We start from the raw sequence: 25,641 nt of genomic DNA, 5'->3' as shown, positions 1-25,641 counted from the left end.
CTGTGCGGAGGAAGTGTTTTATTCTGTGATTGATTAACGTTAAGTAATTTAGCAGCTTAGCATGCTAATTAAAAAAAAGGCCTTAACAATCGCTTTATCGTTATGTTATATATATGTGTGTACGTGTGCATATTTTTACTTTAAAAGGTTTTTATCCTTCACGTTAAATTCTCATGGAAATATATGAACTAGCCTTAGGTCAGAAATACATGGTAGGCTATAGTTCGGTTACTGTTTGCCTACTGTATGGCTTTGTAATGTTTAGTCAGAATTAGATAATTTCATACAAAACTTAATCTAAGGGGACATTTTTTCAAGTGTCTGCGACGTGCCGGATCCGACCAACTAGCAAGAATTTAAAATTTAGCATTTTCGCGCTTTTTTTCCCTCAGGTAACGTTACCGTTAGCTGCATTAGCTAAAAGCTAAGCCTCTTAATCTCACTGATTATTACAATTAATGACAAAAATAATGTTTGGAAAATTAAACAGAAATTATCTTCTGACACACGACAGCAAACGATAGAAATAACTGACTTTTATACCATTTTCCAGCTGGTAAAAATACAAGTGTTCTAATAATTTTGGCCATCACTGTATGTTATATCCTCAGAAGTAAATGATATACAATATGAATGTAGTGAATGAAGTAAAATACTAAAAGTGATTTTTGAAATTTTCTTCTAAATTTAGCGTTTTTATAAGGCCTCTCTGTTTGTTCATTAAACGAATTTTAACTTAAATGTTAGTTATGTTTTAAGACTAACTGTCATATATTTAACAGGTGGGGACTGTCATGGTGGAATACTTGCAAAATGCAGAGAACAGTGATGTATTCTGCACATTTTGTGCCTTTGGGACGAGGCAGCAATGACATACCAGACCTTCGCCATTGTTTCGGGACATGCTATTGAAAAACTGACTTGTTGCTCAGTTGATCTGTTTCAAGGCCTTTTCTGTGCTTGATGTTAAGCAGTCTCTTCCTACTTAGAAATTTCTCCAGCATGCAGTTAATCGTGCTGAGGACAACAGTTTTTGTAACATGCTTTAAGTTGTCACATGTATTGTCTGTTGTTTGGAGTCTTTGTTTGGCTTAGTTTTAATGGCACACTGTTTGGACTGATTCTCATGTGCCAATAATATATTTTTGTGTGTTCTAATGCTGCAATGTGACATATAGAATAGGAATCTACAGTGCCTAATTCACCCAGTTTTTTGTTTTTAAAGAAACTGATCTACAAAAACTTGTTTTTATGTGTCTGTCGGTGTTGGATGAAATGTATGACAATTGCACCCATTCAATAAATGTAAAGAAATAAATTTAATAAAAACGCATATTTACAATTGCATTTGTTTTGTGTAATTGTATTACAGAAAAATTATAATAATTTTACATTCCTTTCAGATTATTTATTTTTATTGGTAAATATAAAAGAAGCAAGGCAATGAGACAACATATAACCCAATTCTTAGGTTATGTTAACCCAGAAACACAGTTAACCCGACCCACTAGTTGGGTCAAACAAACAACCCAGCATTTTGGGTCAAATGGTTAAACCCAGCACTTGGGTCAAAATAACCCAGCGCGTGTTCTGTCCCATAGTTACCCAGCAGCTGGGTTAAGGTTGGGTTATTTTCTAACCCAGCAATTCTTAGTGTGTAGCAGCTGTTTATTTTACTGCTCCCTGGATAACTTGGTTCTGATTGGTTACATGCAATACTATAAGGTCATTTATTTAAATGAATTCATTGTCGGAGCATGTAGCCGTATGGACATTACTCCACAGTGCACTTCGGGAAACCTGTGATGAAATCTCTTGGTCCTATCCTGATCCAGCTACTCTCTCTCCTCCCCTTCACAATCAGTGCAATCATTGATAAATAGACCGGTTGACCTAAAGTCTGGAATTTCTTGTACTGATGAATGATTAAAAATTAAACTGAAACTGGCAGAAGTTTCAATTAATTTTTAACTGATTTGAACTGATTCAGGGATCAGATGGTGAAGATGGCCTTCGTTTTTCTGCAGTGATCAGCAGTTTGTACAGTTTGGTGCAGCCTACAGAAAGTGAAAGTATCAGAGGAGAGTCTGCGGTATAAAAGCCCAGCACGTCTTTGTTTGCTGTCCAGTAAGACCTTCAACATCTTCAGGCTGAGATCTGCATCTCTCACACATAAGAAATCAGAAACACCAGACGCCCAAATTACATCTTGGACAATCTTGTGACTAAACCCAGGTGAGTCAAATGTATATTATACAGCGTTTCAAGTTTATTTAAAAGTAATTAGTGCAAAGTAAATACCAAATTAAATTTGGTTTGTGAAATGTTTGCAAAAAAATTAAATTAAATGAAAATCATGCTTTTATTCATTTTTACACTTGCTGAAGTGGCAGAAAACCTTGGCACCTGGCAAAATGTTATTATTATTCATTTAAAAATCTTGTTGTTCATACTCTCCTTTGCTTACTCCATCTTTAATCATCCTAGTAGCATGACCTTGTAAACTAACAGTAATGTTTAACATGTTGACACAATGTTTATATGCTCACCTATGTAAGTCGCTTTGGATAAAGGCGTCTGCTAAAAGAATGAATGTAAATGCAAATTAATTAATATAAATAATATATAATAATATAAATTCAAAGAATATTTCTGTTGTTGTATGATTTAGAAGGAAATACATTTATAAAAAATTATAAAATTAAAATGATACGCATAGAAAATAATCTTAGTGATATAAACATGGAGACAAATGTTTCTTAATATAAACAAACACTTGAACAAACAAACAGCATTTAGTTATAAAATAAAACACGAACAAACAAGTGTAGTCGAACCAGACTGGTTGATGATTCCTTAAATCGCCTTAAGAGGGCGATAATGCTACTCGACTGTTTTATCTCGTTAATTTAATAATGAATAGACGAATGATCACAGACGATTAAAAACATGAAAATCTGCAGATATAGGAAACTTTAAAAAAATACAGGGAACATACACTGATTATTGTTACCGTTCTGATTAGACAGAATCATTTGGGACATCCAGTGACATCTGACACTTTGTGCAGCTTCTTTTAAAGTAAATGGGCTTTTCGTTAATTACTGTGAAAGCTTGTACATTAATATAACTTTGACCCTCACCATACATAAATATCTTAAAAATGTATGAAGTAAAAAATTCTGTTCAACATATTTAATAAATCTTTATTTGGAAATAAGTTAAGAATACAGAGACTTGTTATTCTTGTGTAGGCTTATTTAGCAATTTTTTCTCTCTTCATTTTTAAGAACGTACATATAAAAATGAGTTGGAGTGATATCTTCTACCCTGGAAATCCTCAAAGAAGAGAGGATCTTATTCGTAGAAGTCAAGATCTCAGAAACCTGATGGAAAGTAATTTCCGAGCCACCAACAGACTCATTGATGTTTTAAATGAGCACTTAGGATATTCCTTCAGTAAAATCACCCTGGATGAGAAAGCTGATGTTAAGCATAACTGTGATACAATAATTGGGTGCATGCGGGAGATCCAGGCTGCTGTGGAGAAGATTGACAAGAAGCTGAAAGACAAACTGGAGCCTCACTTGTATGAGAAGCTGAAGAAATTTGATCTGAAGAGTCTGAGCGCCTTTGATCACTCAAATATTGCAAGCATTGTACTGGGAGTTACTGGAGCTGGAACCACTGCTGTAGTCTGTTCGCTAATGAAATGTGGAACTATCCTGGAAAACATTGTATTAAAACACGGTTTGCTTAAATCATCGATAGTTGCAGGTGTTGTGATCGGGGTGGTGTTCTTGGGGATTGATATGATTATTGGGGCTATAATGGGGAGCTACGAGCGTAATCAGCTTGAAGATGCCCTGAAAGAATATGACAGAGTTTTAAAAGAATTCAAACCAGCATCAGAAAAATATCAGGATAGCATATTCGAAGTCATGGCAGAAATTAAAATGATTAAAAAGTCTTAGATTCTAATCTGTTTCTCACCTATTGAATTGAGGGTGAAATCCCAGGTTACTTCCATATTCCACGATGCTATTTTAAACAGAAATGGCGATTTCTTGTCTGTCAGAAATGTTTGCTGAAATAACAATGATCAATATGTATGATTACAAGAAATTCTTAGATACTAAAATAAGAGAATGTGTTCTTTATTTTATGCATTTAATAAAATCACTTTAAATTCTATTGTGTGTTTGTGAATCTTTGGATCTGTCGTTGTTTCTCCAAAGCAACGAACAATAACACAATGTTTTAAACAAGTTTTATATCATGGAACACGATTAGGTGCCACAATAAATTGGATAGGAACTGTTTCAATGCGCTATGTTTCATGACTGGAGGAAGCCAAGTCACACGGTCCTGTCAATCATTCAACTTCATTCTCAAATTCTTTCGGCGTTTCTCCTCCTGAGACATCAGCACAGAGCTCCTGTCTAATTATTTTGCTATACAGTTATCATTAATATTTGTCAAGAACATAACCAATCATGATGAAAATTGATATGGACTCTTGATCAAACCTTGCATGATACATGCCATTTCAATAGAAAACCTATTTTGTCTAAATGGTTCCACAAACAACATTTAGACATGTATAATCTGTTATAAACAGATTATAAATAGGTAAAAAAGACGTTGTTCTTTAAAGAAAGTTGGTTCTTTGTGGAACCCAAAAATGGTTCTTCTATGGCATCTCTGTGAAGATCCTTTTTAGCACTTAAATTTTTAAGAGTGTGAAGTCAGGAACAAACCAATTATAACTTTGCATTTTTGCTTATTTTTTTCTTGAACAACACAGACCAGAATGCTATCTCGGATTCTTGGCAAGAATGACAAAGAGAAGAAAGAGGAGCTGATAAGATCAATGCAGTCCCTCCATCACTATGTGCACAAATACTTCAGCATCACTAGCAAACTGTTGGAGTTTCTCAATACTCACATGGAGCAAAACATCTGTCCTGCAGTCTCAGTAAATGACAATGAAAGTATTGAACAGAACTGTGGCAGGGTGAGAGAGGTTATGTTACAGATTGTTGATGTTTGTGAAAGAGAGGACAGACATGTTCATAAGAGCATTGAACCAGATCTTTATGAGAAGATTGCCTTCTCTGTGGTGTCATTGAAAGACAAGGTTACGGTGATAAAGGAACTGCATGAGAACACCATGGGTATCTTGGGGAATGTCTTTTGCCCATTTGTTATTATTAAACTGGTGAGAAGTGATCTGAGGAACGTCATGCCTCCAGCTGATGAGCTTAAATCTCTGCCTGTTTCATCATTTGTCCTGGGAGATCTAGTGCGGAGCAGTGAATACATCCCTAAGCTTCTAAACAAGGAAAAGACCTTCGTTGAAGCCGTACAGTTAGTTCAAGATCTCCTTTCTATTCTGAAGCCGCCCTGTGACTCCTACTGTGACATTCTGAGTGAACTGCAAGCCTACGTGACCATCATATCTGAAAACATCTAAAGCACAATTATACAGATAGTTAAAAGATATTTGATCAGAGAGGAAAAGAAAGATGCTACAAATAAAGAGCAGTGTAACTCCACTCTTGTTCGTCCTTTAACATCTTTAAATTCAGAAATGGTATAAAAACTTTATTGTGTAAATAAATGTGTGGAAAATGAGCGTGGAGTCTCCTTTTTTTGGCATGTCAGTATGAGCTTAAAGTTGTTATGAAACGGAAGCTTCTAGACTGAGAATAATGCATGGCGGACTTGATATCCTCCTTCAGGAAATGATGGGATTGTTAGAAGCTGGATTGAACTGTCAAAATAGTCTCATGCTCGGGCCTAGACATACAGAAAGAAGAGATGTCATTAAAAGGAGGATGGGAGGTTAATGTTTTTTTTTATGAAAGATTAAAGGACCACTTCAATTTTAAAAGAGGAATGGCCCACTGTTATATAAATCATAATAATCTTCACCCCCAAAAAAGAATGTCAGATTTTTATGGTCACTATAAAATAGGGCTTTGTGTCTGTACTAAAATAACAACAACATGAGATTTGGATTTTTTTTGTCCATTGAACACTTCACCAGAAGTTTGAAGAGAGCCGTATATTGTAGATAATAGCTTCTGATGATTTTGATTTTTTTAGCTAGCTAATGGACAGAAGGCAAAAGCTTTTATAAGCTTTTATAGACCATTGTACCACTTTGTGTGAACTGCAGACTATTGTATCAACAATGCAGAACTGCAGAAGACTTAAGCCCTAATTATAAGAAGCTGCCCAGAAACAGTCATAAATTTTGTGATCATTTCTAAAAGTACGTATGCATGATTAATTGAACGAACGTACGCACCCACGCACGAAAAGTGGAATCATCAATAAAATACAAAATAAAATAACGTACTGACTTTGAAATAACAGGTTTTGTAAGGGGGATGAACTTAATTCCAGTAGACATTAATATAGATATAGGAACAAAAACGATTCTTCCTACATTGTGCTGTGACAATTCATTGAAGCAATTTCATATATTTTTTTCCTGCATCTTAGACTACAAACTTTCAATATGAGTGTTTACAGATTATCAAACAAACCTTGAAATATAAATGTTAAAAGCAGAGCAGAGTTCAGAAATCAGGAATCAGCAAATAAATCTCAAGAATGGTGACAATCAACAAACTATTCACAGAACTTATAACATTGCAAAACAAGCTACTAAAGTCAAAACAAATTACTTTCGGTTTCTGATTCCTGTAAATGCAGGCAGAACTCTTTCCCAAGTCTTTTTTAATGCTATGGACAGGGACTATTTTTTACTCAAGACAAACAGTCCAATAGTAAATACTTTTATGTTAAAGCCTAGTTACATATTACATTTAAACTGCACATAGATTTCCACACATCAAATTCACAAATTAAACTATTTTCATTGTTTAATGTTGGTATTTCTTACCTGAACAAACAACACTGTGCTCTAAATGTGGACAAAAATGCGTATACAAATATAAGTCTTAGTAATGGTTAGCATTACGAAGAAATTCTAAAAAAATTGCTCAACTAAAACAAAGTTGAACTACAACAACAATTTGATGTTAAAAACATACCATTAAAAACAACTATTGGGTCAATCCTTCTTTACTGATGCAAATGTTTTGTTTCATATGTTAATGAACTATGACAAAACAATAAGCACATTTTGCTACACACTTAGACATCCAAAATGGTAACAACCAAAAGCAAAATTTATGACAGTGAACACTGCTTCAATCTCCCACAACACAAGCAAGAAATATCTTGAGAGACATCACGAACGAAGAGTCGCTGATCCCGTGGTGCTGAGTGCAGTGTAAGTGCATTTTCATCCCAACTGGCCGGGATGACAGACTTGACGCATTATGTCATCCAGGTGGATGCTGCACACTGGTTGTGCTTGAGTAGAGACCCCCCTCATATGATTTTAAAGCGCTTTAGGTGAACAGCAATTCACAATTCAGCTCAATATAACTGCCTCATTCACTCACATCATGGCGGGTGACGTCATTACTTCAGTAACAGAATCGGTGCACGTTCATTGAAACAAACTGTCCGAAAGATCTGTTTGGCAGAAAATAACCGAACTTCCCGTCACTAGATCCCATTAGAGCTCAGTTTTCTTTACAAAAATAAATACATACACCTGTTAACATAATAATACCAAACCCTTCAAATATAGATTTGACTGCACTATAACAATTTCCAAAAAAATATGTCTTTAGAACACAAGAGTCAAAAGCCTAAATCAAACATTCACAACAATAATGTTTTCTGTTGACATTTCAACATTTTCTCAACATTATTTACAGATTCAATGCAATTAACATTCACAAATCAACCATTTTTATCGTTGACTCAATTAGTTGTTTACTATCAGGGAACGGATGGTGAAGATGGAGAAGGATTTTCTGCAGTAATTAGCAGATGCACAGTTTGGTGCAGCCTATAGAAAGTGAAAGTATCAGAGGAGAGTCTGCAGTATGAAAGCCCAGCACGTCATTATTTGCTGTCCAGTAAGACCTTCAACATCCTCAGGCTGAGATCTGCATCTCTCACACATAAGAAATCAGAAACACCAGACGCCCAAATTACATCTTGGACAATCTTGAGACTAAACCCAGGTGAGCCAAATGTATATTATACAGCGTTTCAAGTTTATTTTAAAGTACTTGGTGCAAAGGAAATACAAAATTAAATTTGTGAAATGTTTGCAAATAAAAAAATTAATTAAATAAAATGATGCTTTTATTTCATTTTCACACTTGCTGAAGTGGCAGAAAAACTTGGGACCTGGCAAAATGTTATTAATATGAATAAAAAAAATCTTGTTGTTCATACTCTCCTTTGCTTAATCCATCTTTAATCCTCCTAGTAGCATGGCCTTGTAAACTTACTGTTTAGCATGTTGACAAAATGTTTATATGCTCTCCTATGTAAGTCGCTTTGGATAAAAGCGTCTGCTAAATGAATAAATGTAAATATAAATTAACGTTTTTAATAATATTAATTCAAAAGATATTTCTGTTGTTGTATTATTAAGAAGGAAATAAAGAAATGGGAGGAACAGAATCAAAGCCTGTACAACCTGCAGCATCAACGTATGACCCACGTGAGAAGCTCTGTGTGGCAAGGGGGCCCTCGTTTAGTGTCGTCTGGACAGGGATAGAGAGACACGGGAAAGACGCTAAGCAAGTAGGTCGATTGCAGATTAAATTCACCTGCGTCTAATTACAGTGATTGGTTAGGAGACAGTTTAAAGGCTCACAGATTCGGAGGAGACATGGGAGACATGGGAGACATGGGAGACATGGGAGACATGGGAGACATGGGAGACATGGGAGACATGGGAGACATGGGAGACATGGGAGACATGGGAGACATGGGAGACATGGGAGACATGGGAGACATGGGAGACATGGGAGACATGGGAGACATGGGAGACATGGGAGACATGGGAGACATGGGAGACATGGGAGACATGGGAGACATGGGAGACATGGGAGACATGGGAGCTGAACCACGCGACGTGTGATTCATACGGACTGTATTACCGGAGAGCCGAGGAAAGCTATTTGTTATTTTGATTTACATGCCAGAGCTCATTGACGCAACGTCTTGTTGTAAGAATTGAGAATAAAAGAAATTCTTGTCTCCCAGTCCACGCCGACCCCGCCACCTTTCTTCCACCCTCTTTATACCTTGCTATAATCTATGCAAGTTAAATGTATATGTAAATTAATTTACATATACCGCTGACGCGCCAGCTGATTCATCTTCTGGCCATGGTAGAAGTTTCACTACTACAGTAGGTATTTCTCATCTAATTGTGGCATTACATATAGCCACTTTTAAAACTAAGCAAATGTAATGTGAAATCTTAGTATGTTCAATCATGCATGTGAACTTTTGTGAACCACCTAGACATGTCCTAGAAACCACCTAGAACAAAATCTAAAAATGTAAAGTAATGCTTTCCTAATTATTTTAATGTATTTGTTCTATATCTGAACTGAACTGGTAGCAATGCCAATGTTATGAATACATATACTGTATACAGTGATGATAATATGTATTGTTTGAATATTCTATAAATCACGTAATACTTATTCATCTGCTTTTGTTCTTGGTTTATAGCTGAAAGGACATTACATCAGTCGTGGAAAAATCCCGTTAGTCTTTGTTGATATAATGGGTTTAGAACCTGATGTATTGGCGGGATCACAACCAGAGGACATCATCAAGGCTGTATATGGCCATGTGAAGGACGGATATAAAGTAATTAACCAAAGGAATTAGTCATTTTATCATGACCCGATTTGAATTCATACAACACAGCTGAAGTTTTACATGATTTTTCTTTATTTTCTAAATGTAGTTTGATGAGTCAAAGCCACTCTCTCATAAGGATCAACATTATACCGATGACCCCAGTCTCTCTGACCAGGCTTTCTGTCTGGTTTACGCCATACCTGCTAATACAGTCGACATGGCGGATGACAAACTCATTGACAAGTTGAAGATCATCCGTCACAGAATCAGTGAAAAGAGTAAAACTGAACTGGCACTGGTTGTCACTTTAACTGGTTCTGGGCTGAATGTCTTTGTTTATTATACATATTGTATGGTGATATAAACTGTCTCTGTGACTCATTGTAGGGATTCCTCAAGTGATTGTTATGACCAAAGTGGATGAAGCATGTCCACTGGTGAACAAAGATCTGCGGAAGATCTACCATAGCAAACAGATCCAAGAAAAGGTAAATCATCTATCTACATTTAAAAATCTATGAATCTATATCAATATCTGAGATTAATACTGTTGAATATTTCAAATTATCTGTATTAATTATTTGATTTCTCGATTTGTTCTCTTTCGTTCTAGATGCAGATATGCCATGACAAACTGGGTGTGCAGATGTGCGACATCTTCCCAGTGAAGAACTATCATGAAGAGATCGACACTGATGATGATGTTGATGTTCTGATTCTGAAAGCTCTGGATCAGATCCTCCAGCTTGCTGATGATAGATTGTTTAATAGCAGTGATACGGTGTAAAACTGACTCTACAAGTCATTTCAATTGACAAATGTATAGTATTTTGCATTGTAAGTCGCTTTGGATAAAAGAATCTGTCAAAAGCATATTTCCTTTAACTTATGTTAAATCTTAACTAGAGATGAACTGCTGAAAATATATTAAAATTGCTTAAACTATTTTTGAGTCATATGTTGCGATTTTTGTGCTGGAGATACTGACATACAGTAAATGTCACAAAGTACACAAAAACAATATAAAAAATAGCAGCTGTTTATTTTACTGCTCCCTGGATAACTTGATTCTGATTGGTTACTTGCAACACTAAAAGGTCATTTATTTGAATGAATAAATTGCTGGAGCTTCTAGCCATATGGACATTGCTCCAGAGTGCACTTCGGGCAAACTGTGATGAAATCCTTATCTTGGTTCTATCCTGATCCAGCTACTCTCTCTCCTCCCCCTCACAATTAATGTAATTAGTGTGAAACCACCTAAATAAATACTCTTGACAGTGCTATGCCTGTTATTTGACTAGGTTCTAACAGAAAATGTATTCTTGACTACTGAACCACTTAAAGCAGCTTCTTATTTGTATTAAAATTTGGCAGCCTTCATAAAACAGTAAACTACTTCACCTTAACTAGTTTAAACACCGGTGCATACCAAACGGGATATACCGCCCTGTTAAGGGCTCTTTTGGGTGAAAACTATCATGGCCACCATATTAAAGGGTCATTCCACAGCGAAGGGCTGATAACTGATTACTTAAAAGTTATTTTTTTGTGCATTCAATTTGTTTACTAATAGCGGTACATGGTAAAACTAACATTACAAGTCACTTGGACTTGTGTTAAATCTTGACAAGTGATGAACTGTTGAAACTCAGAAAAATTAAAATTGCTTGAACTATTTTTGTGTTAATGCAAACATATGTTGCATGTGTCTTTTCAGTCAGGTCTGTATTAGATATTATACAAATTAAAAAGCCGTTTTCATAAATAAGATTTTTTTTAACAATGGAAAAAATCTGTTGGATTAACATACCTCTACACACATGTTTTCGTTTACTCAGCATTACTCATTTTTAGGTTGTTTGTTAAACAAACTTTTTTATAAGTTCTTATTAAGGCAACTCAGATATTTTTGGTTGGTACTGTACGAATTTTTTGTGTCATAAACTGTTCAATGCTCTTACAGACACCTTTTCACAAACATCAAGAATCTGGCAACCTCACTCACCCTGGCACAGTTCCCTATCAAAAGCTACACTCGAAGCACGTGTGTCAAACACGCCAAAAAATATTTTGGCTTTAAATAACCTCGGCAGGTGACGTGGATAATTACACCCGCACCTGCCGGTTATAAATACGCGTGAATGCGGACGCGTCATCAGGTTTCTTTGTGTTCAAGGACCGCTTTGTGTGTGCGTGTGTTGTGAGGGAGAAGACTCCCTCTTTGTTGTTTTAAAAGCCTTTATTATAAAACAAAGAGATATTACCAAGATTCTTACACTAGTGACCAAGCACTCTCTAAGTTACTTAGCCTAGTGTAAAAATAAGACAAAATAAAATAAATAAAACCATGGGTGCCTCGGATCGGAGATATGTTCCTCCCTGTGAGAGGATGCTCTTTGATTTCGATAAGCATGAGTTTTGCTTTGAATGCTTGGGGGCTGACCATGCCACCCAGGGACTTGAGGGAGAGTGTGAAATCTGTGATGTTTTTGAATTCAGAGTTCTGCGTGCTCGGATCCCCTTTTTTAAACGAGACCCAGCCACCTCTTCCTCAGCCTGTGGTTCGCGGTTTGTTTTTGCTGAGGCACGGGAGACGGAACCGCCCGCTTCTCCCGTGCATTCGCCGGACCGCGACCTCCTCGCGTCCGCTTCTGAAGCGTGCCCCGGCACTTCTTCTGAGCCGGCGGAGGACGAGGTTTCTCTTGTTTCTGCGGGGTTAGATAGCTCCGCCTCGGGGCATTCCTCTCGCGATATTAAAGCGCTTGATGATTTACTCGGGCGGTAACCAAGGCAGTCGACAGTCTCAAACTCGACTGGCTGCAGGAACAAGAGGCTCCCAAGGGTTCAAAGCTCAACAACAGATATCTGTCGGGTGGCCTGAGGGATGAGCCCCAAAATCGGGCTCTCCCTTTCTTTGAGGATCTCCACGGCGAGCTATCTCGCTCATGGCAGAAACCTTACTCCTCCCGTGTTTTTGTGCCATCGACGTCGATTTATTCGACCATCGTTGGCACGAGGACAGGGGTGTACACGGAGATGCCCAGGGTGGAAGAGATAAAACATATTAGATAAAGTCTGACTAATATTGGTCAATATTAATTACTTATAAAAATATAGTAGGCTAATATAAGTTTATATAACCAACAGCAGTTCATCTACTTATGAATGATAAATACTGAATAATTAAACACTAAATATGACTTATTCAGAAAAGCTTGAATTGACCCTAAAAATGGTCAGAAACAGGAGATCACATCAATTGCTTTTAATGACCAAATAGCAAACATCTTCAAAACCCCTTTTTGACAATGAACACAAGACTCATTTGATGTCACCATTATTGTGATCAGTGTTCACTTTATTTGAGCTCTTGACTCTAATTTTGCATTTTACTATGCATTGTATCTGAATCTGTGCAATCCCTAAGGTTTAACTAATCAACAAAGTGTCCCCTCAAACACATCACACCAAACTATTTAAATCCTGAGGTCCATTCCCAAGGGCTCATCCCTATGCCCTAAGCCCATCAAAGGGTTTACCCTCTGGAGTGAGAGTTTTGAAGGGTGTACAGAACCAAACAACTGTTTCTTAAAGTGCCCTTCTGCATCATCATTCAGTGCCCATAAGATGTCACTGTAAAAGACCAACCACTGGCCAAATGACGGAATCCAATGTCATTGTAACAATCCACATACAAGGAAGACAGACACAATCCAACAATGGGTTGTGTGATACTGGTTTACTTGGCACACAAGGTATTAACAGACATCCATGGGAAACATATAACATCCAGGAGTACATGGAACAACATAAACTAGGAAAGTCAGGGGAAGTACAATGAGACATAATACATCTAGACCTGACAAAGACTGATGGTGCAAGTGATGGTTATATGCCATGTGGGTGATTGGGTGCAGGTGTGACTGATCAGTGTAGATGAGTGAGTGCACAGAGTTCTGGGAAGTGTAGTGTAACTAAAAGTCCGGGGATAAAGTGAGAGGATATCCAGGGGAGACGCTGGTGCCAGGGGCGTGGTCAAGGCTGGTCTTGCAGGTGTTATAGTATTGGTTGAAGGGATCTCATGTTCTGCTTCTCCTCAGCAGTTTCTACATGAAGTTATTGGAGAACTGTTACAATTTAGTTCAATTTAAATGACTTTGTTGTTAAGACCGATCTGACTCCAATTTTAATATAATATTTAATAACTTGTATGACATTTCAAATGTATTTATTGATCTAAGTTAACTTATCTATAAATCTCCATACTTCAATATTTATTATTTATAGTTATTCTTTCGATTTAGGCCTGCAGTCTCACGCCGGCCGGTTTCATGGATCTTACGGACACAAAACAGTCAGTTCTGATCTAGTCAGAGGTTGCCGGGTAAACTAATATCATTAAGTTTGGGTGCGATATGCTTGCTCAGAAACATAACAATAGTTATTTTAGTCACGACCATGCAACATGCTAGGCCAGGTGATAGGTGGAAATTTGTAACATTTGACCTTTTGTAATGACCCATTTATAATTTAAAGTTTAGAACACACTAGTCCATCCAATCCTGACACATCGATTTTGTGGTAACAGAACAGGTTCCTTTCAATCTATTTGTAATAACAGACTTTGAAGAATCCAGATAATATCATCAATAACAATTTATTATACCAGTCAGGCACAACATTAATTAAAATCATAGAAGGCATATACAAAGTAATTCCTAATTTACTAAGCAAAGATTATCAACATAGTATAAGAATAAAATAAAACCACAAAGTTTGTCATACCTGGTAAAATCGAGACACACAGTTGCAGTTTGGGAAGTTCTGGTTACAGATGCTTCCAAATCGAGACACACAGCTGCAGAGTGGGAAGTTCTGGTTACAGCTTCCTTGAGTCTTTTGCCATGCACCTTATATACCCAGATGTAAAGCCAATGGTCAGTGAAAAACTTGGTTTGTTTGTTTTCTCGTGAATGAAGAGAGCATCAAGTGAGATCTCAATATATCTGTAAATAGAATTCCCTGTGAAAGTCACACCTCTTTGAGGAGTGCAGGTTATAGATAAGAGTTAAAAAGTTTTAATATACTCTCTGTTAGGTTTGAAAGAAATAGAACTATTTTCCCATTGCACCATGACCTTTACAACAATACCAAACATGAATCATCAAAGCTTCATACTATGACAATTAATGATATAAACAGTATAAAGCGTAAGCATTTTCCCAGTGATCAGGGCCTGAAGAGATGAAGGGGAGGGGTGTGATAAGAAGAGGGGGTTCAATTCCTGAACATCAACAACCCCTGAGGGGAGAGCAGGATATCATTCCTCAGGATCTAACAAGAAATGGGGTTTTATTGTTTTGTGTCCCAGCATCAAAAACAACCTTGGTTCTTAGGACTTTTCCAGCTGCCTTACAGCACCATCACCATGCAAAGAATCATGGGGGCGTGAAGTGTCAATCAGTTTTAACCTTCGAAATCCCTCTTTCTGAAGCGCCCTTTGAAGTGAACAGTTATGAGCACTTCAGTTTGGTATGACCCTTCAAAGTGCTCTATGGAGGGTGATGTATACATTTGTTGACAAGATTGTACAAAATCAAGTTTAATTTTGCACAAAGACTCGAATCTCTTTCAGTTTCTTTTTCCAGTAAATGCAGCCTGCTTTTGTAAGACTGATCACCACAAAGCAGGAAGGAAGTTAAGCAAACGTATATATATATATATATATATATATAAACAGTTTTAGTTGAAATTAAACTGTATATTAAAGCTGGATTTAAATTATATTAAATGTATATGGGGGCGTAAAATATAACATTTAACGACTTCTCAAACGAGCATGAAAGTCCTCATATTTTCTCAGGTTAGGGGATTTTTATCTGCTTTTTGCGCAGTTTGGTGCAAGATACAGAAAGAGAAAGTATCACAGCATAAAAGCCTTGCAGCGTTTTTTTTTCCAGTAACCACTTCAGCTTGTTAGAATAATCAACAACATCAGCTTTACCGCTACAGCTCAGACAATCTTAAGAATTTAGGTGAGCAAACCTTTCAAATGAATTTGAAATCATGTTAATGCTTATCCTGATAATAAGCAACCATGTTATCAATGATCATTTTTACTTCTTCCAGACATTTAGATAAACTAGAATGCACAGCTATTGTTCTGCTCTTTGTTATAAAAAGCACTATTTAATGTCCAATATGTTAAAGTATCCATAAACTGTTCATTATATGCGTCTGTACTGTACTGTACGAATGTTATGTGTCATAAACTTTTCAATGCTCTTACAAACACCTTTTCACAAACATCAAGAATCTTGCAACCTCTCTCACACTGGCACAGTTCTGTTCATTACTTCCATTTCATTTGCTGAGACTGCAGGACAGAAACACCATGTGAGTATTGAACAGCCGATTAGTAATGCTTCTATAATTGTGCACACACAGACAGTTGTTAATGATTTTTTTGTTATTAATTTATTGAATTACATTAAGTCTTTCAAAACAAAAGTGCATATTCTGACTGACAAGCACATACTGTAAATACTGTACCATTTACTATATGTCCAAATTATTCACTATAATGCCCAAAATTGATTGCATTTTTAGTAAAAAAACGTAATAAACATTGACATTTTAGAAAACATAAAGGCGATTGCATACCAAGGATAACAAATCATTATTAACTGTGTTTTTATGTCAGTCATCACTGTTCTCAATCAATCTATCATCAGCGAAATTTACAATCTGTTGCAATGCTTTCAGAATCAGAATATCAATATCATCTTCAGTGTCAATCTCATCATGGTAGTTCTTCACTGGGAAGATGTAGTTCATTGGCACACCCACTTTATCACTGCACATCTGCATCTAGAAAGAAACAAAACACAAATTCAGAAAATGTGACTGTGAATCATGATTTCTATAGCAGAATTTAAAATGTAGATAATAGAACGGATGGTTTACCTTCTCTTTGATCTTCTTGCTGTAGTAGACCTTTCTTAAATGTTTTTGCACCAGAGGACATGCTTCATCCACTTTAGTCATGACAATCACTTGAGGAATCCCTACAATCATGCCAAACAGACGATGACATTTTATAATGGCATTCAGTATAATATTCTCAACATCCGTGTCAAGTGCAAATTGGAAATGAAGGTGACCATTAATAACTATTTTCAAATTTAAACCATTAAACATCCTCTATAGTCTATACAAACCAGTATGGCCTATTTTAACAATATCAACAAAATACTGCAAATAACTTTTTCTTGTCTACCCAAATCATGCACTCACTTCTGTAACTTTTTCTTTCAATATTTTGATCTAATTATATATTTTTCATAGAAAGTTCTAATGCTTCTGCTTTTGTCTGTAATTAAACAAAACTGCACATGACACACAAACATTGTCAAATGGGTTATGGGTTAGGTCAGGTTATGTGAAATTATTTAAAAAATAAAAACATTCAGTGTTCAGGACCTCTTTCACTTATTCTGTGACGGATGATCTTCAACTTGTCAATGAGTTTGTCATCTGTGAACTGGACAGTATCAGCAGCTATGACGTAAACCAGACAGAAAGCCTGGTCAGAGAGACTGGGCTCACTGGTATAATGTTGATCCTCACGAGTGAGTGGGTTCTTCTTGAACTAAATTTGTAAATTAAATACAAAAAAGTCAGGTGTATTGCACAAACACAAGTCTTGAATAGAGCGATCTTTACAATTGATGTGTTTATTGTAATGTGTTTTACTTCATATCCGTCTTTCACATGGCCAAATAAAGCATTGATGATGTCTTCTGCTTGAGACCCAGCCAATGCATCAGGTTCTAAACCCATTATGTCTTTGAAGACAATAGGCAAAGCAACTTTTCCACTTCTGATACGGTGTCCTTTCAGCTACACACCAAAAATACAGAAGAATTCATGCTTTTTGGAGTCCAAAGCATCTTACAGTTTATAAAAAGAAAGCTAAACATTTATCAATAAACATTGTACATAACTTTTCTGAGTTTCTTTTAGCAATGTATGAATGAAGTCATAAAGACAAATACATACTTTAGTTGTGAAACTTGTACTACCACCAGAAGATGCATTAACAAGCGCTGATGAGGTGATCCGCCCTCGAAAAGCGTTATTGATGGAGTTTATAAAGCTGGACTTTCCTGCACCAATTTGACCAGCAACAATAATCTTGATGTCCTTAACGTTTGGATCACTTGGAGTGAATTCTTCTAGATTCCTTTTCAGTTCTGATATGTTGCTATCAAGACAAGAATACAAAATAATTTTTTGCTCTGTAGGAATTTGAGTAAAATCAGTTGTTTTCTAATGTGCAAGCTGATAGGCTGATGGATCACAAGACTGGGAACAATCGGTCTGTGCCTCTAAATTTTTGTGACTGAAATGTCATTACTGTAGTAATATTACTTACTCCCATTCAAACTTCCTCCATGGTTCGTCTAATTCTAAGAGAAAAACACTGATCAAATAAAGTGCTCTCTCAAATGTTAAAATCAGCTGTGATGAAAAAAATAATTGTACCTTGTTTTTGAACTTGCGCTGCAGGTTTTGGTGCCGAGTATTCTGGTTCAGTAGATTTTGATGAGGATCCTCCCATGTTAATTTATTTAAAAGTTGCAGTCCTCCTATGAATATTCAAATAAACAAAATTCCTCCTAATTGTATTGTGATATATACTTTATTAATCCTTCACAGGAAATTGACATTGTTTCATCATTAACAGCCACATTCATTCTTGACACACAAACATCTATCCAGCATAGAAGATACATAAGAGAATACATAAGAGAAATACATACAAAAAGACTAAACAGTGCGGTTAGTTAATATTACTCATGCAAATCAGTTAAATTCTACTTACATATACTAGGTAGCAAAGTAAACTACATGCAAACTTACTGAATCTATCTAATAAAATTGAGGCAAGGATTTCCACTCAATTACATTGAGTAGATTTTATTCTATGTTTTTAAGTAAAGAGTACCTAAATTTATCAGACATGAGTCATGACACACTAAAATATATTAGATAAAGTCTGACTAATATTGCTCAATATTAATTACTTTTGAGTAATATGTGTTTATATAACCGACAACAATTCATCTGCTTATTATGAATGATAAATATTGAATAATTAAACACTAAATATGACTTATTTAGAGAAGCTTGGATTGACCTAAAAAGGTCAGAACAGGAGATCACATCAATTGCTTTTATTGACCAAATAACACACGTCTACAAAACCCTTTTTTGACAATGAACACAAGATTCATTTGATGTCACCATTATTGGGATCACTGTTCAATTTAGATTTGCCGTCCTGCGCCGCGTTGTTTAAATAGCAAATGCATTTGCACTCATTTGTGCGCCCATTTGGGAAAACATATTTGTAGCAAAACATCCGCTCAGGCGGATGCGCGTTGCTATTTTGAGAAACTGAAAATAGATTGCGTCATAGACCGACTCAAACCTTTATTTAAACAAAACAAATGCGCCATTGTCTTGTATTGCTTGCTTTTGCAAGTGTCAGTATGTATCAAAATTCTAACATATATTTTAATAAGTGTATTATAATAATATTTAGTGTCTAACCTCATAAATAAAACTATTTACAGTTCGCCTATTGAACAAAGCCACAGTGCTAAAAATGACTTTCTTTCTTAGGTCATTTTGTTCATCAAGAAAATGCATCTTGATTCAAGAATTTGCAGACATGTTTGCTGGATAAAAAGAAAAAAAAAACGACTAAAAACAATAAGAAAGTCATTTTTGCAGTGCAAAGAGTCATTTTTGCCAGTTCTGCAGGGTACAGCAAAATTGCATTGCTGTCCTTGTTACGAAGAAACAAATAGGCTATAAAAAATATGGAAATCGCTCACCTGTGTTGATTCTTAAGACCTGGAGATTGTCAGAGTGATGTCTCTTGTTCTGTTCAACCGAGTTTCAACCTCTCCTTCTTATACTCAACCATGCCACTTTCACTTTCTATATGCTCTCTACATCCCACTGCACTTTTGACTTCTTTATAACACTGCATTGTAGCCATGGGGGTGTTATGTAATTAAAGCCACCTAGTATTTAATGATATATAAACATGTTTTACAGTATATGTTGGAAAATTACATTTTAAATAGGCCTACGTACTATGTATTTTTACACATTTGGCATCGACTTTTATCATCTGGATGATTGAATATCAGATGATTAAATTAAATGTTTTCAGTCTGTAATTCAACTGCGATTCATCTAAACAATCGACGGTAGAATCATTATTGTATGTAAATTGCATTAAAGCAAATATATATATTGTTTCTTGTTCTATTGTGAGTTCATGTTATGACCTGCAGGGAGCATGATTGTGCAAAACAATTTAGTTTCAGTTTCTGATTCCCATAAATGCAGGCAGAATTCATAAATGGGCTGTCTTTCCAGTTATTTTTTTTTTCATTTTAATTCAGTGGAGAGGGAGGTTTTTTTACTCAAGTAGATAAATAGTGCAATAGTAAATGCCTAAATGCCTTTGAATAGGAAGAAATTCAAAAATAATTGCTCAACTAAAAGAAGGTTAAACTACAACGACAAGCTTTGGGTTTGCTGTCGAAACATACCAAGCTACTTTTGGGTTAATCCTTTTTTAAGACAAAGTAAATGTTCGTTTTAACAAACGTTAAAGAACTATGACAAAATTAATCAGTAAAAAAAAAATTCCTGACTACCAAAAATAAAATTTAAGACAGTGAACACTGCTTCTATCAAACACAACAATATTACTTGAGTGACATCACGAAAGATGATTCCCTAATCCCATTGTGCTGAGTATAGTGCAATTGCATTTTCAACCCAGCTGCCGCGTTACGTCATCCAGGCGGATGCTGCACAGTGTTGGTGGTCGAGGAGAGACTCTCCTCGTACTGTAAAGCGTTTTAGGTATACAGCAATATACAATAAAGCGCTACACTGTAAAAAATGCCCGTGAAGTTTACGGTAAAATTCTGTTGTTTTCACACAAAAAACCTGTTATCAGAAAGCATCCGTAAAAAATACGGAAAAACACTGTAAAATTGTCTGTAAAATTAACAGCAAAAATCCAACGTTTTTACGGAAAAACCCTGTTAAAGTGGTTGTGAAATTAACAGTGAAATTCTGTAGTTTTCACAGAGAAAACTGTTGTCAAAAAACGTCCGTAAAAATACGGAAAAACACTGTCAAATTCTCCGGGAATTGAACAGTGAAATTCCATAGTTTTTACAAGAATTTTTTTTTCCACAAACACTCCACAAACACTTTTATCACCTTCACTTACTGACACCACTGTCACTTTATTTCTGTTGCAGTTCTAATTCTAAAAGTAGAACTAAAAGTTCTAATTGAGAATGAACACAAGTTTACATGTTAATGGTTTTATTGAGTCACCATAATGGTGATGAGTGTTTGCTTTAGTTGTGGTCTTGACCCTTTGCTTTACATGTAAAGTCTTAACCCAGTTTTGATATCTGTGTGTTGAAACATAGACCGAAACAGGTGGGTAAAAGCTCGGACAAAGCTAACTAATAACTTCTTTAGGTTGGAGAGTAAATACATGGTTGAGAGTTTAGGTAGTTCTTTTAAGTTATTTGTTATCATAATTTATGATATCGCATGAAATTAAATAACACAACAAAAGTCTTTGACAGTACATGTGACACATAATAAATGTTCTAGCAGACATCAAGAAAATAACAGTTTGTCTCAACAATGGTGACAACAGAAAAAACCTCTAAAGAGAAACGCAATGCATTCTGGGTATTATCAAAGCACAAAACTCATCAATGATTCCCAGCATGCATTGCGGCTGTAAGATTTTCAATTGTTAGTCACCACTTTTGAGATTCATACACTGATTCTTGATGTGTGAGTCAAAGACCAAATGCAAATCTTTTGACGGTTCAAAAATTCAACTTTTATATTGATTGTTTCTGGAAATGTGAATTTTTAATGTAAATTCATTTAGACGTTTGAAACAAACAAATAAAGTAAATAAACAACATCGTAATTAGCATTTGAAAAAGTCTAATCACATTTTCTCTTGTTGTCATTCGCTACTAAACTATGTTTTATATAAAACAATGTCATCGCAGCCCAATGAAAAATGGTAATTTATACATGACGGCTGAAAGACGCCAACTAAAGCAAACCCTGATCACAAAAACGGTGACTTTGAATACACCAATAAAACATCAAGTCATGGATGTTATGCTGCAGTCCCTGTGAAGCAGAAGTGATGATCGTCTTCAGTATTCTGACGTATTTCAAAGACGAATAGTAGGTGTGGCTCATGTTTTCCACTGTGAATTGATTGGATGAATAAAAACAGGATGTTCCCGTAATTTTACGGTAGCTTGCTGGCAACCACAGCTGCCGGTATTTTACCGTAAAAACTACGGAATTTGTATTTTCTATCTTTTTTCTGATATTTAATGTTTTGTGGGTCACCACTATGCTGAAGAGTGGAGTCTGTGTTTAAGTCAAGGTCTGTGTTTAAGACATCGGCAATGGCATGCCGATGTCATGCTGCATGTTGCTTAGTTTAAAAGTGACTTTGATGTTTTAATAACAAATTACAAAGAAGAAAATTAACTAAATGTAATGTTTTCACTTTTGTGCATTTGGACCAAGTTTCAATTTTATATAAAATTCTGTTAATGTAAAAGACTCAAATGTATTAAGTTCATACAGAGCTTGAAGTTTGTGCCCTGAAGTTTTAAACTGCAAAGCTGTTTACGTTCTTTTCCTGTATTTTTTACGGAATTTTACTGGCAACCACAGCTGCCGGTATTTTTCCGTAAAATTTACGGAACATTTTTTACAGTGTTTATAATGCCTCATTCACATCATGGCGGGTGACGTCATTACTTCACAGCGTAATAGAATCGTGTCACGTCCGGTCGGACAGACAGAACCCAAATGCAGGCAGTGGTGAAGGGTTAACAATATTTAAAAAGCACGAAATAATAAACCCACGATGGGGCAAACAAGACTCACAAACAGAAAACTTCACTGCGCCAGCAGTGATCTGTAGCTTGGCGCAGCCTTTACAGGCGAGTATAAAAGCCTGGCAAGCCGTCGGATGTTTTCTGTCCAGTAAACTCTTCAACATCATCAGTGTGTTAGAGACGAGATCTGTATCACTCACAAAACAGCAATCAGAAACACCAGAGGCTCAAACTGCAGCTCAGACAGAGACTAAACCCAGGTGAGCAAATTCAACATTTTATTTTATAAGTCTTCAAGTTCATTGTAAAATATGATGACTGATGTTGGTCATTAGACATAAAAAGAGACAATGGAAGCAAAAGAATCAGTCCAGCCAGCACCAATAGAAAAACCCCCACCACCAGGTAAGTTTAGTTTTATTCATATTTATTGCTTAGCAATGTTACTTTTTCTTCTCAATATTTGAGAAGTCCCTATAATTCTTTTTAATATTGATAAAAAGTTTATTATTACATTTTATATTAGCATTGTGTTTGTGTATTTCAGTCTGGCTTTAGACCACATCAAAGCACTGAAACTGCGCTCGTTAGAATTACAAATGACCTTCTTTATATTTGTACTGCAACAAATAAAGGTAACATCTCACTTTTAGTCCTGCATGACCTTAGTGCTGCTTTCGATACTGTAGATTATAAAATGCTATTGGATCGTTTACACAATTATGGTATTCAGGGACAGGCACTACAATGCTTCAGATCTTACTTATCGGACAGATATCAATATGTCCATTTAAATGGGGAATCGTCAAATCTCACACAAGTAAATTATGGATTACCTCAGGAATCGGTTTTAGGACCTTTGCTTTTTTCCATATACATGCTGCCCCTTGGCAACATTATTAGAAAACATGGAATTAGCTTCCACTGTTACGCAGATGATACTCAGCTATCTATCTCATCACGACCAGGTGATTCCTTCAAGCTATCCAAACTGTAATGATTAGTAATTTCCTTCTTATAAACTGTAGCAAAACAGAAATATTACTTATAGCGCCAAAAACACCTAAACAGAATATCTCAGATTACAACCTGCAAATTGAAGGCTGCACTGTAACTCCAACAAAAAAAGTTTAAGACCTAGGCGTTATATTAGACGGCAACCTGTCATTTAAAAATCACATCTCAAATATCACAAAAACAGCCTTCTTCCACCTTAGAAATGTTGCCAAATTGCGAAATATTTTATGTGTTGCAGCTTATTCATGCATTTGTCACCTCAAGACTTGACTATTGTAATGCTCTACTTAGTGGATGTCCTGTATCATCAATAAACAAACTACAGTTAGTTCAGAATTCAGCTGCCAGAGTTCTAACCAGGTCAAGAAAATACAATCACATAACCCCAGTTTTATCATCGCTTCACTGGCTACCCATTAATTTTAATTACAAAAATGAATTACTTACAAAGCCTTAAACGGTTTAGCCCCTACTTACTAAACTGAGCTTTTATCACATAACGACCTCTCACGCTCTCTAAGATCTCAAAACTCAGGACTTTTGATAACACCTAGAATAACTAAATCCAACAAAGGGGGTCGAGCTTTCGCATACGTAGCACTGAGTTCAGCTATGACACGTCAGAGGGGATCTGACCCTCCCGGCTGAGTCTGGTTTCACCCTAGGTTTTTTTTCTCCATTAATCAATCATTGGAGTTTGGGTTCCTCACCACAGCAGGGCAGTGTTGGCTTGCTCACCGGGAGACCGCATTTATTTATTAATTAGATATTATTTATTAGAATGATCTTGCTTGTTCTATAAACACCGTGCACTGAGCTGTGTTTTACCTTTGTGTTTTTCCTGTTTGCCCCTGTAAAGCTGCTTTGGAACAATGCACATTGTGAAAAGCGCTATATAAATAAACTTGAATTGAATTGAATTGACTAGAGGATGGGGAATGTCATGGTGCACATACACAGGACTTTGTCAAAGCTCTCCGCGGCCTCCTTACAGAAGGATGCAAAGTAGGGACGTGTTTTCCTATACATCACATATACTTAAATGAACATGTCAACTGTTCTCAATTCATATCTTTGGTTTGGATTTCACTCTTTTACCTTTCAAATTCAGTTTCTGCTGGAGATACGGCCTACAGAAGTGATCTAGGGCCTGAAGATCAGACATACTGCCTGGTGTACATAATAGCAGCTGATAAAGTATCATTCATGAATCAGGATGTCATTAGAAAGATGAAGAATATTAGGGACAGATAATGACACTGATGTCTTGATTCTGAGGGCGCCTAAACAGATTGTACAAACAGCAAATGATAAATTGGTCCACTTGTTAAGTTGTGATGTAAAGAATAGCGTTTCTGGGTCCAAGTCTTAACCTGTTACTAAGACTACCAACACTGCATGATAGATATGAGCAACATTTATTAGTGATGAGAGGTAACAAGAAAAAATGAGCGCTTCTTGCTTTCGAATAAAATGCCACCAAGATGCACAACATGTCTCTCAAAGAGGGATAAATGTTCCAGAAAAGTTAAACAAAATCTATTTCAAAAGTGAAAAAGAAATTAAATGAAGTGTTCATTACAGCAACATATTTATATATTTTGCTATACTGTAAAATCAAATGTTACATCAAAGCTCATGTTGTATTCCGAAGGTTCTTGTATTCAGTTACTGATAATATATCTGTTAAATAGCAGTGCATTCAGTACAATGTTATTGATCAAACAAAGGTCCAAATATGTGAAGAGTGAAGCTAGATTCAAAATTATTTGATAGATATTTAAAAACAGCCTTCTCTTTGGAGAAAGGAATGAGAAGGAATTAGACATATTATATTTTATATTATACTTTTTTGAGC

General features: G+C 36.0%; 3 protein-coding genes across 4 annotated transcripts; 2 read left to right on the top strand and 1 right to left on the bottom strand.

The window, feature by feature from the left end:
• Positions 1 to 1,988: 1,988 nt before the first annotated feature.
• LOC130410666 (single-pass membrane and coiled-coil domain-containing protein 3-like) lies at positions 1,989 to 5,584 on the top strand. Of its 2 annotated transcripts, none has more exons than XM_056735490.1 (2): positions 1,989 to 2,235; positions 4,808 to 5,584. In XM_056735490.1, exon 2 carries the CDS (start codon positions 4,814 to 4,816, stop codon positions 5,474 to 5,476), a length of 663 nt encoding a protein of 220 aa, XP_056591468.1. In that variant the 5' UTR covers positions 1,989 to 2,235; positions 4,808 to 4,813; the 3' UTR covers positions 5,477 to 5,584. The 2 variants fall into 2 exon arrangements, with proteins under 2 accessions (XP_056591468.1, XP_056591459.1); XM_056735481.1 differs by lacking the exon at positions 4,808 to 5,584 and adding an exon at positions 3,291 to 4,194 and having other exon boundaries at positions 1,995 to 2,235.
• A 2,295-nt stretch (positions 5,585 to 7,879) lies between these two features.
• LOC130407300 (interferon-induced protein 44-like) lies at positions 7,880 to 10,552 on the top strand. The gene is made up of 6 exons (XM_056730079.1): positions 7,880 to 8,117; positions 8,537 to 8,688; positions 9,631 to 9,771; positions 9,872 to 10,043; positions 10,153 to 10,253; positions 10,379 to 10,552. Exons 2-6 carry the CDS (start codon positions 8,551 to 8,553, stop codon positions 10,550 to 10,552), a joined length of 726 nt encoding a protein of 241 aa, XP_056586057.1. The 5' UTR covers positions 7,880 to 8,117; positions 8,537 to 8,550.
• A 5,674-nt stretch (positions 10,553 to 16,226) lies between these two features.
• Positions 16,227 to 19,780, bottom strand: LOC130410122 (interferon-induced protein 44-like). Its single transcript, XM_056734586.1, has 8 exons — positions 19,674 to 19,780; positions 18,316 to 18,419; positions 18,206 to 18,239; positions 17,830 to 18,034; positions 17,524 to 17,670; positions 17,251 to 17,419; positions 16,735 to 16,835; positions 16,227 to 16,638 (listed from the first exon to the last, which is right to left on the bottom strand). The coding sequence occupies exons 2-8, from the start codon at positions 18,389 to 18,391 to the stop codon at positions 16,468 to 16,470; spliced, it is 903 nt and encodes a 300-aa protein (XP_056590564.1). The 5' UTR covers positions 18,392 to 18,419; positions 19,674 to 19,780; the 3' UTR covers positions 16,227 to 16,467.
• Positions 19,781 to 25,641: the final 5,861 nt, after the last annotated feature.

Source organism: Triplophysa dalaica, chromosome 2, assembly GCF_015846415.1.
Source record: "Triplophysa dalaica isolate WHDGS20190420 chromosome 2, ASM1584641v1, whole genome shotgun sequence".
In the NCBI taxonomy this organism is placed as follows: Eukaryota; Metazoa; Chordata; class Actinopteri; order Cypriniformes; family Nemacheilidae; genus Triplophysa; species Triplophysa dalaica.
The sequence above is the reverse complement of the archived record's forward strand: the minus strand, read 5'-3'. Positions and strand labels throughout refer to the sequence as shown.

What these genes read in the sequence shown, in the direction of transcription:
- LOC130410122 (XM_056734586.1), bottom strand. Translation starts at nt 18,391, where the DNA reads ATGGGAGGATCCTCATCAAAATCTACTGAACCAGAATACTCGGCACCA. An exon ending in AGCGCAAGTTCAAAAACAAG is followed by an intron (nt 18,240 to 18,315) that starts GTACAATTATTT and finishes TTTTTCTCTTAG; the next exon opens with AATTAGACGAACCATGGAGG. An exon ending in TCACAGAATAAGTGAAAGAG is followed by an intron (nt 16,836 to 17,250) that starts GTCCTGAACACT and finishes GCATGATTGTAG; the next exon opens with GGATTCCTCAAGTGATTGTC.
- LOC130407300 (XM_056730079.1), top strand. Translation starts at nt 8,551, where the DNA reads ATGGGAGGAACAGAATCAAAGCCTGTACAACCTGCAGCATCAACGTAT. An exon ending in ACGGGAAAGACGCTAAGCAA is followed by an intron (nt 8,689 to 9,630) that starts GTAGGTCGATTG and finishes CTTGGTTTATAG; the next exon opens with CTGAAAGGACATTACATCAG. An exon ending in TCACAGAATCAGTGAAAAGA is followed by an intron (nt 10,044 to 10,152) that starts GTAAAACTGAAC and finishes GACTCATTGTAG; the next exon opens with GGATTCCTCAAGTGATTGTT.
- LOC130410666 (XM_056735481.1), top strand. Translation starts at nt 3,306, where the DNA reads ATGAGTTGGAGTGATATCTTCTACCCTGGAAATCCTCAAAGAAGAGAG.